Here is a 20,206-nt window from a genome sequence, read left to right as displayed (position 1 = left end):
GCCATGTGCCCAAGGAGTTGTAGGCACATTCTGGCGTACGTCTGTGGGCTGTGTCTGACAATTGCAATTAGGTTTGTTAAGGTCAGGAAGCATTGCTGTGGTAGGCGTGCTGTTGCTGTGCGGAAGTCAAGGTGCGCCCCTATGAACTCCAACTGTTGGATCAGTGTCTGAGTGGATTTTTGATGGTTGATTTGTAACCCTAGGTCTGTAACCAGTTATAGTGGTTCGAGGGGAGTTGACTGCTGCCTGGTGTGTTGGTGCTTTTAGAAGGCAGTTGTCTAGGTAGGTAAAGATGATGACACCCTGCCTGTGAAGGTATGCTACTGCAACAGCAAGAATCTTGGAAAACACTCTCGGGGCGGTGGAGAGGCCAAAGCGGAGCACTTTGTACTGGTAATGAAGGTTGCCTAGATTGAATCGTAGGGATCGTCTGTGTGCTGGGTGGATCATAACATGAAAGTAAGCATCGAGGGTCGAGAGCCAATCTCCTTTCTCCAGTGCTGGAATTGTAGTTGAAGAGTCACCATCTTGAAGCATTGTGTTTTTACAAACTTGTTCGGTTTTCGCAAGTCGAGAATGGGCCTCTATCTGCCTGATTTCTTCTGGGTGAGGAAATAGTGGGTATAGAAACCTCTGCCCCTGTGCTGAACTGGCATGGGTTTCACGGCACCTAAATGGAGGAGCTGTTGTACTTCCGGCTCTATCAGGATTGAGGGGCCTGATGTTCTGTGCCCTGTATAATGCCCATGGGTCCCAGTATGTCCAGTTGGGTGGGAGTGCCATGGGGGTGGCACCCATTGTGGAGCTTGCCAGTCCCTCATACTGACGGGTGTTTAGTGCCGTGAGGGTCCAGGTTTGGGTTAGGAATAGCATGGGGTGTACATCCTTCTCATCGCTGGAGAGAGGAGGGGCTGAACCAGTGGGCATAGCTGTCAGGCTTGGTCCCGGTCTGGCTGGGGTGCCATCGGTGCTGAAAAGCAGAGTCCCTGGAGTGGAGGAAAACGAGGAGGTCCACCTGACTGAGGAATTGTTGAGGCACCGGAAGACTCGGCGGCAGAGGCACACTCTGGCTGGGAATCAGCGGTAGTAATCCTGGCACCGCAGGCTTGCTACGTTGTATTGGTGTAGCAAGTAGCACTATTGCGCTGCTCAGTGCCTGGTGTTTCTTAGGTTCCGCCGGCGCCAAAGGAGGCGGCTGAGTTTTGTTGCGTGTGCCTCCGTGAGAGCTAGACCAGAGGTTCTCAAACTGTGATCCGCAGATAGTTCCCTCTAAGGTGCGCACCTGGGTGGCCACCCACCTAATTAGTGGAGCCGTGCAGGCGTGGCTCCACAAATTAGGTGCCTGGACCCTGGAGGAGATGCACATGTGAGGTGAGGTGGTGGCCTTGGGGGGAATAGGGAGTAGGTGGGAGGGGGCAGTGGGGTCAGAAGAGAGGGTGGGGGAAATTTGGGACATGCAGGGCTGTGGTGGCCAGAGAAAGAGGCACCTTTCCCCAGCTCCAGGGCTGTGGCTGCCCAGGAGAGACGGTTCTCCTTCCCAGCCTCAGCTCTGTAGTGGCTGTGGGGGCGGGAGGGGAAGAGACCCCGCCCCCCTCCTTCCCAGCCCCAGCTCGGGAGCTGCTGCGGTGCGGGAGACAGGGCACATCCATCACATTAGAAAGGTGAGACTACTGATGTTAAAATATGAGTTGTGTGCTTTTATTTGTAGAACAAAAAAAGGTTAATTATTATTACTTTTCTTTATATAGCGCTTTTATCCAAAGCTCTTTACAATAGTTAGCTAACGGTACAAACAATATTTGGAAAGATCATTAAGTGGTCCGCCACGACCCTCAGCAATTTTCAAGTGGTCTATGGAAAAAAAAAAGTTTGAGAACCACTGAGCTAGACCGCACGGGGTCTTTAGCTCCTCGGGATGTCTCGGTACCGACAGTGCCCGGCGCTTTCTCATGGCTTTTTTAGGAATGGGGTCCTTTGTACCTGTTTTTGAGGAGGATCCCCTGTCTGACTCGGGGTCAAAGGCTGGTCTGAGGGATTTCTTCATCATAAGAAGTTTAAATTGGAGATCCCTAGCCTTCTTTGTCCTCACTGTAAGCTTTTTGCAGTGGAGACACTTTTGAGTTATATGGGTCTCCCCCAGACAACTCACGCACTGTGTGTGGCTGTCTGAGACAGGTAGGGAAAGTCTGCAAGTCAGCATTTAAAACCTGCAGAGCCAGGCATGTCTGAGAGGCTGTGCTGGAGAAAGGAAGGGGCATAGTCCCGTTCTAATAACTCTTTTAGTAGGCGACTGCCTGCCTGAGGCGGGGGGAAAGGGAAAGAATATCTCTTTACTCCTCTTAAAAACAAAACAAAACAAATTTTAGGGAGAAATTAATAAGAAAGGGTAACAGTTGGGAAAACACACTACATGAATAGAAACCGCTAAAACTGGTGGGAGTGCTGCTGCTGTTCCGACCGAAGCCAAGGATGGTAGAAAAGGAACCGGGGGCGGTTGGCTGCGCACGTGGGGTAGCCGCTCGGAGCGGCGTGAGGCAGCTGCCACATGTGCATGGCCAACTGGCACACTGCTACTACAAATCTCTGATTAGAAGTGCAGGGCGCCAAGACACCTAAAGTGGAGCACCCACAGGGACACGCCTCGAAGAAGAATCTCATCACGTCCGCTGTGGTGTCAGCAGGGAAACTCCTTTAAAATAGCCCCAAAGTCAGTGTGTTCTTTTTGCCCAGAATGCTCTGAGATCTTCCAGCCGAACGACTCTCACAACGCAAGCAGCTGCTAGGGATGCCCTGAGGGAGGTGAAGGAGACCTCAAAGTCTTTTTTGAAAGTGGCCTCATTTTGATTTCTGTAGGGCCCTTAGGATAGAACGCCTTTTCTGAGGGGACAACCATATTGTTAAGCCAGGAACGCTATGACAGCATCAACCTTTAGTATCTCAGCCCTGGTCTACACTAGGACTTTAGGTCGAATTTAGCAGCGTTAAATTGATGTAAACCTGCACCCGTCCACACGATGAAGCCCTTTTTTTCAACTTAAAGGGCTCTTAAAATCGATTTCCTTACTCCACCCCTGACAAGTGGATTAGCGCTTAAATCGGCCTTGCCGGGTCGAATTTGGGGTACTGTGGAAACAATTCGACGGTATTGGCCTCCGGGAGCTATCCCAGAGTGCTCCATTGTGACCGCTCTGGACAGCACTCTCAACTCAGATGCAGTGGCCAGGTAGACAGGAAAAGAACCGTGAACTTTTGAATCTCATTTCCGGAAACTGCGGGAACTGTGGGATAGCTACCCACGGTGCAACACTCCGGAAGTCGACGCTTGCCTCCGTACTGTGGAAGCACTCCGCCGAGTTAATGCACTTAAAGCATTTTCTGTGGGGACACACACACTCTATTTCTAAAAAACTAACTTCTATAAATTCGACCTAATTTCGTAGTGTAGACATACCCTCAGTAATTGGGACTTTTGGTTCCTGGATCCTATTGAACCTAAGATCATTTCTATTGATGGGCTTGTCCTTCTCTGCCTTAGTCTGTTCATCCCTGATTACCTCCACAAAAGAGGCATGTAGGGAACTGTGACCTCAGGGGAGGATATTGAGGGGAGAAAGTTGCTCAGAGGCTTGCTCTCAGGATTTTTTTAAAGGTTGAATCTGAAAAGTAGATACAACCTTGCTGCCCATGGACTCAAATTTCTCAGGGAGGGAACCCCCCCCCGCAAAAAAACACCTTTGCTGAGTCTTTCCCCAGTTCTCTCCTCTCTATCTCAAGGGACCCCTTGGGACTTACTCCCTGAGTCAGCTGACTGGAATCCTTCTCATCCTTAGAGCCTCTCCCTGCTCTGCCCATGAACTCCTAGTCCATTTTCCCCACGTTGAAGTCACGGTTGCTCCAGTGGATAGAGGATCTCACATGCACAACCAACTCATAGCCATCAGACCTAACAGAATTAGAGACAGAAGGCTGGCTGCAGGCTGGGCACAACTCACCATTTGCTGCACTTGGGAGATAGTCTCACAGCCAGAGCACCATTTGCATTTCATTCAGTGCTTTTTAGGCTGCTCTGCCATACCTGGAAGGTGCAGAGGAGTCAGCATGGGGACAATACAGCTGAGGCTCTGGATGGTTCCAACACCTGGCTAAAAAAAACTGACCCGAGGGGGTTGGGGAGAGGGAGTAAGAGGAACTCACTGCTCACCCTGCCCCCCAATTTTTGACAAAAAAGCCCACTTTAAGCCGGTATGAAGGCAGGAACTGTAAAAACTGCTGTCCACATGATGGCTCGGAGGCAGAGAACCTGGAAGCAAACAGGCTCTGAGGGGGTGTGGCTAGACAATGTTGCTTTGAAACTTTGATCCACTTCAGTGAGCTGCAGAGAGAGGAGAATAGTCTAGATGTAAAGAATCGTGGGAGACGCCAGGCTGCAAAATGGCTCCATCTTTCCATCTGTGGGTTCCTTAGCTTAGCACTCCCACCCCCTGAGGAAGTAACATATCCCTGACGAACCCCACAACAGCAGCGTCAACCTTCGGTATCTCAGCAACAGAGTCCTTTGGTTCTTAAATGTTATAAAGCCTTGCCCTTACCTGGCTCTCTCCATTCATCCCTAATCACTGCCTTGAAGAAGGAACGAATGGGGAATTGCAACCTCAGGGGAGGAGTTTGGAGGGAAACATTTTCTTTGAGGCTTACTCATGGGAGCCTGCTCAGGTGCCAGCACCAGACAGCTCCCCTTCCTGAGTGGAGGAGTCAGAAAACTCAGATCTCTTGGATTTGTGTTTTTTTTTTTCTTCCCCTTTTTAGATTTTTTAAACTCTTTTAGCACACCTTGGCAGTGTAGCAGCTCTACTATGGCTTTGGTGAGGCCTTTTGCAGCTTGCCTTCCCTTCAACAGATCAGTCTCAGAACCCTCCCCAACTGGGTCCCATTCCCCTGGGAAGGAGAAGGGAAGAACTTGTTAGAGCCCTCCTGGTCAGCTTGGGAGGCTGACTAGAACCTCTGCTTCTTTCCCCCAGGGTGCTCAGGACAAACTTTAAGACTGGGAGCAGAGGGAGTCTTGTGGCCCCACAGGCCCCTGCCCCTTTGTTCTGAAAGGGTCCCCTGGAATTTATCCCAAGTCAAATGGTCAGGGCCCTTCTTGCTTTTGGAGCATCTCCTTGCTCTGAGGTCCTGGTCCAATTTCCCCTCATTGGGAGTCATGGCTTAGGGGGACCCCACCTGTCTGTCTGACTCATAGTCTCGGGACCTAATAGAGTTAGGGATAGAAGGCTGTGTGCAGGCCTGGCACAACTCATCATCTACCAACCCTGGGAAGGCTGCCTTACATATAGCGCACAGCCTGGATTTAATCTAGTGCTTTCTTACAGGCATGGCAGAGCAGCTAAGGGGCAGAAGAGCTAGTAGGGAGAGGGTGCAGTGCAGGCTACATGACCCGAGGAGGAGGAATGCTGAGGAAAGAAAACACTGCTCCCCATTGCCCATGGACAAAAAAGTTAAAACTGGAGGAGTAAGGACAGGAGCAACAGAAACCTCCACTGTCTGCTGCTGCTGCTGTGGAGGATGAGAAACTGGCAGCAACCAGGAGCAAAGGGGGCAGGGCCACAGCACACAGCACCAAAATGCTGATCTGCCTCCATGAGCTGCAGAGATAGGAGAGCAGCCCAGATGTCCAGAATTATGGGAGACACTGGCACTGGGCTGCAGAATGCTTGGATGGTAGCATTTGTTCTCAACTGGGATTGGTACATAACTTCCAATAAGACTTTGTTTCAACAACATAAAAAGGTATTTTCAAAAACATTTCACTTTTATTCTTTGTTCTTCAAGATTTTAGAACCCTAAAATGAGCAAAATGGACATAAGGTTCCTTTGTGTATTTTGGTGGTTTTGTACCTTACTAGGAAATGCCGCACATCCAGTTCTCTGTTTTAGTGCTCAGTAATTTGCTTGAAGAACACACAAGCACTCTACACTTCAAACAACAGGGGATTCCACAAACAAAGAACATAATGTTAAAAATGAGTGGCATTTATTTAGGAGTACTTTTAATTAAAGTTTCTTTCTCTGCCCAAAACAGGTTGCTTACATTAATGTCATTATATAGAAGAGGATCTAAAACTATATCACGCTATAGGGGCACTGCACCATCTTCTGCAGTATGGCACTTGGTCCTAGACAAGTTGCTAACATAACATGCTATATGGGTTTGGTTTGAATTTGTAACTTCAAGTCACACATAATGCTAGGGAGAAAATGCCTATGACTAAATGTCATCCGAAAAGATGTTGCTAAGAACAGATCTTAGCAACTGAAATGAGAATTTATTAATGTACCCACCAAAACAGACAACTGGCCTTGTAACAATTCAGGTTGTTCTTTCTGGGATCCGTATGTTGTTGGAAGATTTCTAATCTTTGCAATTCCCTCAGAAAAGTTCAGATTGAGGCAAACTATTGAGTGGATTTGCAGAAATCACCATTGCTGCAGAAGAGCAAACTAGTTGCAGTAAGGAAAAGGGTGCCCACTAGGCTGCTGAGTTACTCTTCTAGTTGTAGCACAGAACAAGCATAACAAGGCATCTAAGCCTATACAAAGCATCCAGTGAATGAGGTAGGAGTCCTGTGGAAAAAAATAGTATGCAATGTGCACAAGGGGTCTAAATTAAGATTGCACAGGAAACCTTAATTCTAGCATTTCCTAACGTTTGAGTCCTGGATTTTGCAACCATGCATTCTTTTCACATGGGTTTTTCATGATTAGATTTTATATATCTATACTGACAAGTTTTAGCTCTGCTATTATGAAAACTTGTGGAAATAATTAAAAAGGAAGCCGTGCAGTCAACCATTCTAAATCTGAAGATCATCTCTTCCCCTAAAGATTTTCTGGGTAATCATCACAAGAGCAACAACAAATAGCGTATGTGTGTGTACGTATGTTACACGCCCCCCCCACCTCCCACAAATAGTGTATGTCTACACACACAATTAAAACCAATACATCTGTATATACATTTTTATTAAACAAGGTCATTTTAGCTTAACTGAAAAGGCAATGGGAAATACAAGGACTGGACATATACATGACAACTTTACACTTCTTGACAGAAATAAATGGCATGTGACTTATATACAGCTGCATTTAATACAGGTTACAAGTCTACTGTATTTTAATTAAAAACAGTCCTAAGCTCTTACATTATGAAAATATACAGAAGTTGGATCATACAGAGGTTAAAATCCTGTCCACTCTAAAAATATTAACTCTAAAAACCTCCATACCTCCCAATTTCTGCCCACAAAGTTTCTATTTTACAGAACCACCATTACTTTACTGTCTTTACTGTTACCATACATGAAATATCAAAAATATATTGATGAGTCTATCACTAATCATGAATGTTTGTATTTACATTCAAGTTAACAATTCCTCACCAAATACTTTATATACAAATCTCAATTTGCCCTTTATGAAAGTCATTAAAAAGTTAAAAACCATAAAAATGCCAATTAGAAATAAAGCATTCCAAAAACTGAACTTGTTTACAACAATTCAGAACATTCAAAACAAATTTATGAAAAATGTGTTACTTTAATACAAGTATTCTCACAATACTTTAGCTCCAATACAGCGCAACAAAATGTTGCCTTCAACACATTCTGTGCAGCATCTTCTCTTCCAACAATGCTGTAGGGGAAAAAAAAAAGTAATCAATTGAGGAATAATATTTTTGCAGATCCCAGTACAATATCATATAAAATGTATGTTTTGATTATGATTTTTACAGTAAACTGGCCAATAAACATACTTACATGATATGAAATCTCCTTACTACATTACTATGATGTGTACATTACATTTAACTACAATTTTACAATGACGTTTCAGTAGAGTTCAGGAACAGCATGTAATATACCTTAAACAAAATAAAACTGACATTTTAGACAAGTGGGGTCTCCCAAAAGTGTAACTCACAAGTGTGCTCACAAGAAAAATTCACTACCAAAGACTGAAAGATGGGGAATTTCTTCAAGAGTTGTGGAAGAAATCCAAAGGTGTACAGGGGTGGAGAAAGGTGTATAGATTGGTGAAAGCAACGTATTTGGAGAACTCCAATAATAATTAAAAAAAACAAAACCCATTCTGATGTGTAGTCCATTAGTTTTGACAGGAGAAAAAGGTTTTTTCTTTCTTTCTTTAAACATGTTCATTCAAACTAGACTACAATGTTCGCAGGAAAACTAAAAAACAAATTCTTCAAAATTTCTTGTCACCAAGTGGCTGAGAGTCCAATTGGCAGCTACAGAAAAACATGATGTAGAAAAGAGGCATGCAGATCTCCTTCCATCAGCGTTTCATAGCATACATAGTTGGGACAACACCTCATTCATTGGGAAATATAATGACTAGCTAGTCTACTGCTTTCAATGGGTTCTCATTCAGGTCTATGTGAATTCATGTATCTCCTTCAAATATCTATACAATTGAAGTCAAATTCCTAAAAGAGAATTTCTTTTTCTTTGTAATACACTTGTGATTTGCCGCATTATAGACCAAGCAATAATAGGTAGAGTCAAGTCAAGGAGCTCAGCAGCCATTTACTGATGTCAGATTACAAAATAATAAAGATTATACTTTCAAACCAGTAATGCCTAACCTGGGAGTTTAGACACTCATCAAGCCCTAGAGTATGAGGGTCCAAAGTTGTTCCTCAGAGTTTACATAGTTTCATGAAGAGTGAACTTAGTCAGAAGAGAAGGTTACTCACCTTGTGCAATAACTGAGGTTCTTCGAGATGTGTCCCCCCACAGGTACTCCACTGCAGGTGTGACGCTGCTTTTGTGTCTGGAGTTGGAGATCTTAAATAGCCGTGCCTGTTGGACTGCACATACATACCTCTCCTCCCCCACGCTGCACACATGTAGTATAAATAGTGCTGTGCGGTCTGACCGCCCTCAGTTCCTTCTCTGCTCCAGAGCCCAAATGCTATGCTCCGCAGCAGAGGGGAGGAGGGCTGTAGTGGAGCACCAATGGGGACACACATCTCGAAGAGCCTCAGTTACTGCACAAGGTGAGTAACCCTATCTTCTTCTTCGAGTGTTGTCCCCATCACTGTAAGTAACTATAAAGCAGTGTCCCTAGCTAGAAGGTTGGAGCTTCGGAGTGGCTGGTATCGCCGAGGACAGGACCGTATGTCCAAGAATGGCATCTGTCGAGGAATCCTGCCAGACGGTGTAATGTTGGGAGAACGTATCAGAAGATGTCCATGTGGGAGCCCTGCATATATTATGGGAACATTATTGAGGAATGCAATGGAGGTTGAGAACGCTCGTGTTGAGTGTGTCCTGATAGAGGCAGGTGGTTTATTGTGAAGTGTGTAAGACAGGCGTATGCACTGTGAAATCCATTTAGAGAGGCGTTTAGATATAGCAGAGCCTTTAGAGTGTTCAGCAATGGATATGAACAAGCGTGGTGAGTTCCTGAATGGTTTGGTTCTATCCAAATAGAATGACAATGAACATCTAACATGTGGGGAGCGGCTTCTTGGTAATTGTGTGGTTTGGGAAAGAAGGAGAAATATAGGCTTGTTCAGATAGAAGAATGTTATAACTTCAGCAGGAATTTTGGGTGGGGATGGAGGGTCACTTTGTCCTTATAAAACATTGTATATGGGGGGGTATGCCATAATAGAGGATATTTCTCCCACGCGTCGTGCCGATGTAATGGTGATGAGGAAGGCCAGTTTCATTGCTAGATGAAGGAATGAGCAGACTGCTATTGGCTCAAATGGAGGTCTAGTCAGAGAGCGTAGGACTAGGCTGGAGCCCCAGGGTGGGTTGGGGGACGTATATCAGGGTATAGGTTTCCAACACTCTTAAGAAAACATTTGACAAGGGAGTGTGCAAAAACTGAATATTCCTCGACAGAGCAGTGGAATGTGGTAACTACAGCCAGGTGCACTCTAAGGGTTTGACTATACTTGCGAGTGAGAGCGCGTTAAAGCGGCCCCAGGCGCCCTAGCTCAAAACCCATCCACACTGGCAAGGCATGTAGAGCGCTCTGACTCCACGGCTAGAGCGCTCCTGGTACTCCACCTCGGTGAGATGATTAATGCTTGCTGCGCCTTGGCTGAAACACTCGGGCGTCACTGTGAAACTGTTACATTACTGTGCTCTGATCAGCCTCCAGAAATGTCCTATAATCCCCTTAAGTCAAGTGGCCACTCTTCTCATTGCTTTGAACTTGCTGTAGGAATGAGGATATCCCCTTTGAAAGCTCCGTTTCTGACAGCTGGCTGCTTATCTGCTCCGAGACAAAGCAACCATTACTGTGGAATGCTGTGTGTGTGAGAGAGTGAGGTGGGGGTCGGAGGAGGGTCTGCTGCTGTCTGAACTTAAAAGACAGCATGCTGACATGCTCTCAGCCCCCCCAAAACCCACTCCCTCTCCCCCCACATACACACAACACACTCCCTGTCACACTCCACCCCCCCCCCACATTTGAAAAGCACGTTGCAGCCACTTGCATGCTGGGATAGCTACCACAATGCACTGCTCTCTGTGGCCATTGCAAGACCTGCTAATGTGGCCACACCAGTGCGCTTGTAGCTGGACAGACTGCAGCGCTTTCCCTACTGCGTTCTACGAAGGCTGGTTTAACTCAAAGTGCTCTACATCTGCAAGTGTAGCCATGCCCTTAGAGAACTAAAAGCCAATCCGTGCTGTTTGAGTTGAAGGAGGTAGTCCAATATGAGAGTTAATGGAGTGCAGGCTGCATCAACCTGTCTATCGGCATACCAAAGTTGGAACCAGTTCCACTTGTGAGAACAGGTACGTCTGGCAGACTCGCACCTGCTTTTATCAAGGTATGTTTTACTGAATCTGAACAGGTTATTTCAGAATCCCAGAGCCATGAAGGAGCCAAGCTTTCAGGGGAGCATCTGTGGATTGGGATGCTGAATGTGCCCCCTGTCCTGAGAGAGGAGCCATGATGCTGGGGGAAGGTTTATAGGCCGAGAAACTGTCATGCAAAGCAGGTGCATGAACCAGACTTGTTGTGGCCATGTCGGTGTGATTAGTATAACCAGAGCTCGATCTTCCTGTATCTTGAGTAAGACTTGGAACAGGAGGGGAAAGGGCGGGAAGTCGTAGAGAAGTGGTGCATTCCAGTTCATAAGGAATGCATCCCCTAGTGAATAGAATCCCAGCCCTGCTCTGGAACAAGACTGAGGACAGCGGGCATTCTGAGTGGTGAAAAGGTCTATGGTGAGGTGACCCCATTGGCGGGAGATGGGTCGGAGTGCTCTCTTGTCGAGCTGCCATTCGTGCTAGTGTGAGAAGGTTCTGCTCAGCGTATCCGCTATTGTGTTCTGAAGTCCAGGGAGATACACAGTAGAGATGGAGATGTCATTGTGGATACGCCAATTCCATGGCTTGATCGCTTCTGAGCGTAGGGAATGGGACCTGTCACCTCCTTGCCTGTTGATGGAATACATACAAGTGAGGTTGTCTGTCATTACTCAAATAGTCTAGTTTCTGAGGAGTGGTAGGAAATGTTGGCAGGCACTGCGGACTGCCCTCAGTTCCAGGAGGTTGATGTGTAAGGTGGACTTGGTGGGCATCCATCTGCCCTGCATACTGTGCTTGCATAGATGTGTTCCCCAGCTGAGGAGGGAGGCATTGGTGGTAAGTATCACAGTAGGTGGAGGTTGAAGAAAAGGGACCCTGGCACAGACATTGTCGGGCACGTCCACCACAGTAGTGACTCCTTGACCTGTGCTGGCATGGACAGGAGTTTTTGCATGCTGTGCTTGTGAGGAAGATATACTGTACGGAGCCAGCCCTAAAGACACTGCATATGCAGCCTTGTGTGTTTGACCATAAATGTAGCTGCAGCCATATGTCCCAGAATTGGAGGCATGTATGTGCTGGAATTTGGGGGCATGCTTTGGTGGTTGAGACTAGTTGTGTTATCGCTGTGAACCTGTGAGGTAGTAAAAATGCTCTTGCCCGCTTGGCATCGAGTAGAGTACCAATGAATTCCAGTGTTTGCACTGGGGTTAGTGTGGACTTTTCAAAATTGATAAGGAGGCCCAGTTTTGTAAAGAGGGTCATTGTAGTGTGGACTGCTTGGAGAGCTTCTGTCTTGGATGGCACTTTGAGAAGAGTCATCTAGATACAGGAAAATGGTGATGCCTTGTTTGCGGAGGAAGGCCATGACCACTGCAAGTACTTTGGAAAAAACTCACGGAGCTGTGGATAGTCTGAAGGGTAGTACCCTGTACTGGTAGTGACCGTGGTCAACAATGAATTGTAGGAAATGTCTGTGAGCAGGGTTTACTGCAATATGAAAGTATGCGTCCTGTTGGTTGAGGGCCAAGAACCAATCCCCCCTGTTCCAGTGCTGGGATGATGGTGGATAGGGTGACCATATTCAAACACTGTAGTCTCACAAACTTGTTGAGATTGCGAAGGTCTAGGATGGGGCAACAACCGCCAAACTTCTTTTGTACCATGAAGTAGTGAAAGTAGAAACCGCATCCTTTGTGTTGTGGAGGGACTGGTTCTATGGCTCCCTGTTGAAGAAGATGCCTCACCTTCCCCTCCAGGATGGGCTCCCCTGTAAGGGGTCCCTGAAAAGGGATGTGGAGGGGGGGTTGGCAGGATGGTAAAGTTAGGAAGGGAATGGAGTAACCTTTACTATTTCCAGAACCCATCTGTCCAAGATAATGAGCATCCAAGATGGTAAAAATGGAGCTAGGTGGTTGCCGAACTGTCAGTGTGTAGATGGCGTTACTGCTGGTAGGGGCAATAGGAGCAGGCAGGAGGGTCTCTGGACCTTGACCACACCTTCAAATTTGCTGCTTATTAGAGTGTGTTCGGGCCCAGGTGTCCCTTGTGCAGGCGATTGTCTGCACTTGTTGGGAAGTCGGCGACAACGGCCTTGGTTGTCAAACTGCTGCTGTGGGTAGTATGGCTGAGGGAGAGATCGTGGAGGGAGTGGATATTTTCCCAATGTTTGTTTTGGCTGTGGTGTGTACATACCGAGGGATTTTACAGTGGCTCAGGAGTCTCTCAGTGAGTGTAAGGAGTTGTCCATGTGCTCAGAAAAGTGTTTTTGTCCCTCGACCGGGAGATCCTTGACTGTATTTTGCATCTCCTTTGGGAATCCTGAAAGGTTCAACCATGATACACGTCACATTACTACCGCAGTATCGGGCAGCTGTGTCATTTAAGTCCAGGGAGGGCCTGCAGGGCCGTGCAGGCTATTAAGTGACCTTCCGAAATGAGGGACAGGAATTGTTCCCTTTTTTCCTCTGGCAGATCCTGGCAAAATTACTCCAGCTCAGAATAATTTTTTACAATCTTATTTGGCCATAAGGGCCTCATAGTTAGAAATTCAAAATTGGAGGGTAGCAGATGAGTAGGATTTTCTACCCAGGAGAGCTAAATGTTTCCAGTCTCAGTCAGGATGATTGGATTGGCACTGATGGCTCTTCTCTTGTAGCACATTCACCATAAGGGAATTTGGGGCAGGATGTGAAAATAAAAACCCCACATTTTCTTCACGTACATAATATTTCCTATCCACCCATTTGCATGTAGGTGGGATAGAGGCTGGAGTCTGCCAAAGAAGGTTTGCAGGTTCACGTAGTGAACCGTTAATAGCTAGGGCATTTTTTGTTGTTGAGAAGGTATGGAGAATGTCCATCAGTTTATGTTGTTGCTCCTTGACCTTCTCAAGTGGGATCTTTGTTTCGTAGAGTGGCTGACTCCCTAACTCATGAAAGTGACAAAAATCATCAGCCACTGTGGGAGGAGGTGGCATGATGGCTCCATCAGGTGAAGATGAAGAAAATGGGAAGACCGGAGGTACCTCCCCATCCTGCTCTCCTTCCAGTTCCTCCTCCAGTGGTGGTATTTACGGAGTATGTGGTTCTGGAGGTCGAGAGATTGTTGAGAAGGGAATGGATGGAGGCTGGCATGTTTGCAGTGGTGGGGGATTACCAAATTGTGCCCTATACATGGCCCAGGGGTCCCAATATGGCCAATTAGGGGGAAAGGGAATATATGGTTGCATTCATGGGGACCCCTGAAAAGGCTGGGTTCCCTGAACTGCAGCAGGGTAAGGCTGGTAAGTTGATGTCAATTGCCCTGATGTTGGTGGGGCAAGAGCGTCTTTTCATCCTCCTCAACATCACTAAGAAAAGGAGGTCCTGTCCCTGTGAGACAGCATGAAGAGTGTGTTGATTGAGAAGTGGGTGAGATTTGGGACACCTCCTGTCTGAGAAGCGGAGAGTCTGCAGTGTCAGATATAGTGAGGTCTGACAGCTGTGTGAATTCCTGCGAGTGATCTCTGCTCAGTGCCTGTATTGAGCACGGTGCTGAGGTGTGATATGGAAAAAAGAGTAAGCAGATTGCGCCAGAGTGCTTTTCAGAGCCGTAGCTTTAGTAGGAGTTTGCAACCCTACTGGAGTCTTTCTCAGAGCCGAAAGCTTCAGTGCCGTGCGCAGGTCAGGGCTGAGGGCTTCACTGGAGCCAGCTGTTTTGTCAGTGGTGGTGCAGACAGCGTCCTCGGCACAAAAAATGGACCTGGAGCCGTTGAAGAGATAAAGGGCTTGCTTCGGTTGCCCACAACAGGAGATAGCGCTGATACCTACTGTTTCGCCCTGGCACGGTCCTTAGACTTACTCTCAGGGGCCGAGGTAGTCAGTCTAGGAGCAGCTTTGTGCCTCTTCTCAGAAGCCATTCGCACTACGGATCTAGCCAGAGATGGCATTCCTGCACTTTGTGCCTCAGGCGCTGAAGGAGGGACGGCTCTCTTCTAAGTGTCAGCCTGGTTAGAGGATGATCTTCCCTTACTCAGGCAAGGGAAGTGAGAGTTGGCAGATGACCTTGCTGAGTGTGAGGGTCTCTCCAGTAAGGAATAAGAACCAGGGTCCGACACTGGTCGCAGGAACTTTTCCATGAGGAATAGTTTGAGTTTAAGGTCCCTGTCTTTCCTTGCTCTTGGGCTTTAAGCCCAGACAGTGGAAACACTTCTGGGAAACGTGTCCCTCTCCCAGGCAATAGATACATTGGGCGTGGCTGTCTGTTATAGAGAAGGCGGCCCCACATAACACACACCGCTTAAACCCGGAGGAGCCCTGCATAAGGGTGAGGGAATAGTTTCCCTGATGGGAAATAGGGCAAACAAAAAAGGTTTTTTGTTTTTTTTTAAAGGATGAAGGATAAGAAAAGAAAATGAAGGAGCTAACTAACTACGAGAGGGAAAACAGGTAAGACATTACCTAAGTGGGCTCTGCTAATTGTTCCGTACCAGAATGCAGGCAGTAGAGTAGGAACTGAGGGCAGTCGGACCGAACAGCGTTATGTATACTACCTGCACACAGCGCAGGGGAGGTGAGGTGCGCATGTGCGGTCCGATGGGCACTGCTATTGAAGATCTCCGACTCCAGATGCAAAGGCACTGCCGCAACTACAGTGAAGCACCCCTGGGAATATCACTCGAAGAACCACCAGTGAAGCACATCCACATTGCTTGAGATATGTAAGATAACGGGGTGGAAGTGTAGTTCGGAGCAAATGGAGCAGGGTCTCGAGATTCCATTCCCAATGCTTCAAGAAGCCAGTAGGGTGATGGAGATAAAGAATCAGAGGAGACTGACTTAATCCGAGACAGAGCCACAGAAATCACAGCAGTGTCAACAACGTACTGCAATGTCTTTATGAAGATGTGTCAACATGCAGTAACACTGGCTGCAAGACACATTCGATCTTACCATGAGAAAATTGACTAATAGTGCTGTCAAAGAATTAAACTTGCAGTTATGGCCCTTTATACTTAGCTAATCCTCCCCATCACAGGAAGAACCCAAGGAATGGAAAGTGTAAAAAACATATGGCTATGACAGCATGAAAAAAAAACAAAAAAAAAAAAACCACACTACATGCTACTCTTTCACGTTAAGAGAAATTAACAGTGGTACAGATCACACAGAGGTCTTGGCCTTGAAACCATGCAGAGCCTGAGAATCTGAGGAGCCAAGGCCTAAATGCACATCTTAGGACATCCATAAGGAGCGCTTTTCTTTCTAAAGCCCTGTACCACAGCCCCAAGGCCAATTCACTATCCAATCCCATACAAAGGGAAATTACTTACCTTGTTGTAACTGGAGTTCTTCAAGATGTGTAGTCCCTATCTATTCCACTGTGGGTACGCATGCATTCCAGGTGCCTGAGACCAGAGAATTTTTGCAAGTAGTGTCTATTGGTCCATGCCTGCACCCCTACTCTTCCTGTGCTCTATCGTGAGGGTATAAGGAGTGGGGCAGACCAACTGCTTCTTCAGTTTCTTCTCTACCATGAATGTTGCCAAGCTCTGAAGCAGAGGTGAAGGAGGGTGGGAAGTGGAAGAGAGATAGGGACCACACATCTTGAAGAACTTCAGTTACAACAAGGTAAGCTATTTCCCTTTCTTCTTTGAGTGCTGGTCCCGATGGATAACTGACAAACAGTATTCAGAGAGGAGGCGGGTGCAAGAACACAGGTGGCATAGCTGCTTGTAGAACCACTGCCCCAAAGGATGAGTCAAAGGCAGAGTCTTGGACCAAGGAGTAATGCCTCATGAATGTGTGGATGGAACTCCATGTAGGTTGTCCTGCAAATACCAAGCAGGGATGCTTCTTGAAGTGATGCTTCTGAGGCTGCTTATTCCCTTGCATAGTAAATCTTTACCCCATGTGAGGGAGGAAGCTGTGCCATCTGATAAGAGAACAGGATATACCCAGAGATCCACTGAGAAGATATAGCTTGACCTCAAACTCACTCTGGTATGGAAATGAACAATCTAGATGACTGTTCTGATCGGTTTTGTTCTCTGCAGGTAAAAATGACCACACTCATCATTCGTCGAGAGAATTAAGTCTCCTCTCCTCACTAAAGGCATAAGGCTTTGGAAAGGCACAGGTAAATGAACTGACTGGTTTATATGATGGAACAATTTTAGGAATAAATTTTGGATGTAGTTGTTGGATGTAGAGACTCTGTCCTTATGGGATACTGTGTACAGCCATTAGGACCCCAAGTTCACCTACCTTTCTGGCCAAGGTGATAGCAATGAAGAAGGCAACATTTATCTACAGGTGAGACATGAAACACATAGCTACTGGTTCAAAGAGTAGCTTAGTGAGACCTGAAAGTACTAAATTAAGGTCCCAGTCAGGGGTTGGTTTCCTTACTGGCAGAAAGGTTCTAATCAGAACCTTCTGGAAACTGGCTGTTGGTAGGTGAGTAAAGATTGAATAACCCCCCGATGGTGGGTGACATGCACCGATTGTGCCAGGTGAATCTGTAGCGAACTAAGGGAAAGATCCGTTGTCTTGAGAGTAAGAGGAGAGTCTAAACTAGCAAGAAAAAATGGTTACTTATCTGTATGGTAACTGTTGTTTTTCAAGGCGTGCTGTGAACACATACATTCCAATGTAGAGGTTTGTATGCTCAGTGCAGTAGTACTACTAGGCAGTGCATGCTGCCGTGATCTCCTCATGCCTTCAGGTGAGGGTATACAAGGGGAATATCTGCTGCCCGCTGCTCCGTTCCTTCACATTGCTGTATGTAATGTCTGAAGTAGTTTGGAAGGTTGGCGGGTCACGAAATGTGTGTGTGCACAACACATCTCGAGGAACAACAGTTACTATACAGGTAAGTAACTGCTTTTTCTCCTTCCAGTGCACATATATGTTCTACTGTAGGTGACTCATCAGCAGTTCCCTTACAGGTGGAGGGACTTTGGATCATCTGAAGAGAGACTGGCAAGTCTGTTACTAAACTGGCATCATCCCAGGAGACTTGAGTGATGGCATAATGAGTGGAAAAGGAATGCACACACAAGCATGTTGCTATCTTACATACAACAGCTACCGGAACGTTGCTGAGAAAAGCTGATGAAGTGGACTGAGCCCCAATGGAGTGAGCTATTATTCTTGGTGGAGGAGACATTTTAGCAAGATTGTAGCAGAGCTTAAATGTAGTCAGAAATCCAGTGTGATTTGCCAAGACAACGCTGATTGACCCTGGGCACAAAGACTTGCCTGAATTGGACAGGGAGAGATCTGTCCTCTTTGGAGCGGACTTAGAGGGGAGATCTGCTTCTGTGCTTATACAAGCATGCTCTGCTCCTGTGAGGAACCCCTGATGAAGGGTCCATAGGCATATTCTCCATCGCTCCTGGTGTGAAGCCTGATGCAGGAGGCAGACTCCTTGACGACTCTAGCTAATATACAGGGGGTTTTCTCGACTTGGGTCTGACTGGGGCTTCGTAGCCTTTTCCATGAGGTGTTTTTTAAGCCGGAATTCTCGCACCCGTAGGGATCTAGCTAGGAAAGTAGTGACAGATACTGCATCTGGAAGATGGCAGGCACTTCCCCAAAGCAGTACAGGCAGCGCTGGTGGTTGTCACTGACCAGGAAGGTGCAAGTACAGGAGATGCAGCTTTTAAAGCCAGATAATCTAGGCATAATCTAATTTACATACTGGGATGCACATGAGTCCCCAGGGAGGGGATTTAACTATCCATTAGCTATACTAATAGAACTATTAAAAACATTAACTATGCTAAAGATAAAGCGGGTAAACTTTTAAATATTTACAGGTTTTAAGGATCAGGCTGAAGAGAAAGAAGCAGGTCTGGACACTGGCGACTCACACTTAGGCCATGTGGTAGTAAGAAGGAACTGAAAAGGTGATCAGTCCTCCCCATCCCTTATATACTTGGTGCAGAGCATGAAGAGAGTAGGGGCACAGGCGCTGACCTATGGACACTGCTTTCAAAAATTCTCTAGTCTAAGGTGCATGCACACTCACAATGGAATATACATAGGGCCAGCACTCAAAGAAGAACTTGCTTTTCAGCCTTCCACTTCCATCACAATTGTGTGCACAAGAAAGCAGAGCATAGCTGCTGTTCCTTTTCAGCCACATTCAGTCAGTAGTTATGTGTATTTGCTCCGCTTTATACCATGCAACAGCACACACATTGTACATTAATGGGTGCACACACTATATAGTAATTTAGCTCACCAACCAGATGTTTTAGAGTTCTCCTTTCTTACCAATCTAATTAGTGCTCTGTCGCTGGACTTTCGGCCCAATGCTCTGAGTTTCCTTTTCTGGATTTGGGCGTTTCCCAGTGCTGATGCCAGTGCTTCCTGTTCTTCCTGAAAAATGAAATCAACACCTAACTTAAGAAACTATTTTGTTTTTTATGTATCCAAATGACATCTTTTAAAACATAAGTCACCTTGTTGCAGTAAATGTGATTGCTGATGGTCTCCGTGGGCATAATGTAAAATACTGCTGCCTTGAGAATAACCTGTTAAAATACAGTATACATTTACTTAAATCATTCCTGTGTTTTCCTTTTATTTATCAGTTATACGCTTGTATCCATTAAGCTTTTGTATGAACAAGGGGAGCCAAACCCTGAACTCCCAAACACAGAGAAGTCTGACCTAAATCATTCTTGTTTGCTGAAAAATTCTCGTACTAAGAAGTTCTCTCTACACACACACACACACACACACCCCTCTTCACACCCCTTTTCTAACTACTACCAACTTTAGTTTTGACACTGTCCAATCACCTCATCCTTTTTACTATTCTCTTAAGATACCAAAAGGAGTCAACAGCACAACTAAACTGGGATGAACCAGAATTTTCTGTTTCATGTAAATTGCCCGACAGCCCTCAGTGTTGGAATTGTCTATCAACAGAGCATGTACTGCAGAAGCAAGAACAAGTTTTTCTATTCTACCCAAACATTTGCTTCAGCCATGTTCTGGAGGCCTGTAAGGTGTGAGAGTGAAGTCCTGTCTCCACATCTGTATTGTCAACCCTCAACCTCTGCCGAGATTGCAATGGGAGTGTGTCGTGGGGCAGAGCCCCACCCCCTGAGAAAAAGGGCTCAACCAGGCCAGAGAGGCTGCGCAGACCAGCAGCCAATCAGTGAAGACCTGGGGAGAGCCAATCAGGATGGGGGAAGGGGCAGCCAATCACGACCCAGCTAGGTCCTATATAAAGGCTGCCCAGCTAGGGAGAAGGCAGTCACTCCCTGGCCAGCAAGGGAGAAGGACTGGCTCCTGACAAAAGGAGTAGCACCTTGGACAGAGCAGTGCTGGGTAGGCTTGGGGGAGCAGATAGGGGCT

The 20,206-nt window shown here is 46.5% G+C and overlaps 1 protein-coding gene across 1 annotated transcript in view; it reads right to left on the bottom strand.

Moving 5' to 3' along the window:
- Positions 1 to 7,010: 7,010 nt before the first annotated feature.
- CRY1 (cryptochrome circadian regulator 1) overlaps positions 7,011 to 20,206 on the bottom strand; it is a 75,221-nt gene continuing 62,025 nt past the window's right edge. Inside the window, exons 12-14 of the mRNA XM_084651282.1 lie at positions 19,303 to 19,374; positions 19,115 to 19,219; positions 7,011 to 7,689 (exon numbers count right to left, since the gene is read on the bottom strand). Of these exons, the coding sequence (XP_084507408.1) occupies positions 19,119 to 19,219; positions 19,303 to 19,374 (173 nt within the window). The 3' untranslated portion in view covers positions 7,011 to 7,689; positions 19,115 to 19,118. The remainder of the gene's footprint in view (positions 7,690 to 19,114; positions 19,220 to 19,302; positions 19,375 to 20,206) is intronic.

Source organism: Lepidochelys olivacea (genome assembly GCF_965140295.1).
Source record: "Lepidochelys olivacea isolate rLepOli2 genome assembly, chromosome: 1".
Lineage (NCBI taxonomy): Eukaryota > Metazoa > Chordata > Testudines > Cheloniidae > Lepidochelys > Lepidochelys olivacea.
The sequence above is the reverse complement of the archived record's forward strand: the minus strand, read 5'-3'. Positions and strand labels throughout refer to the sequence as shown.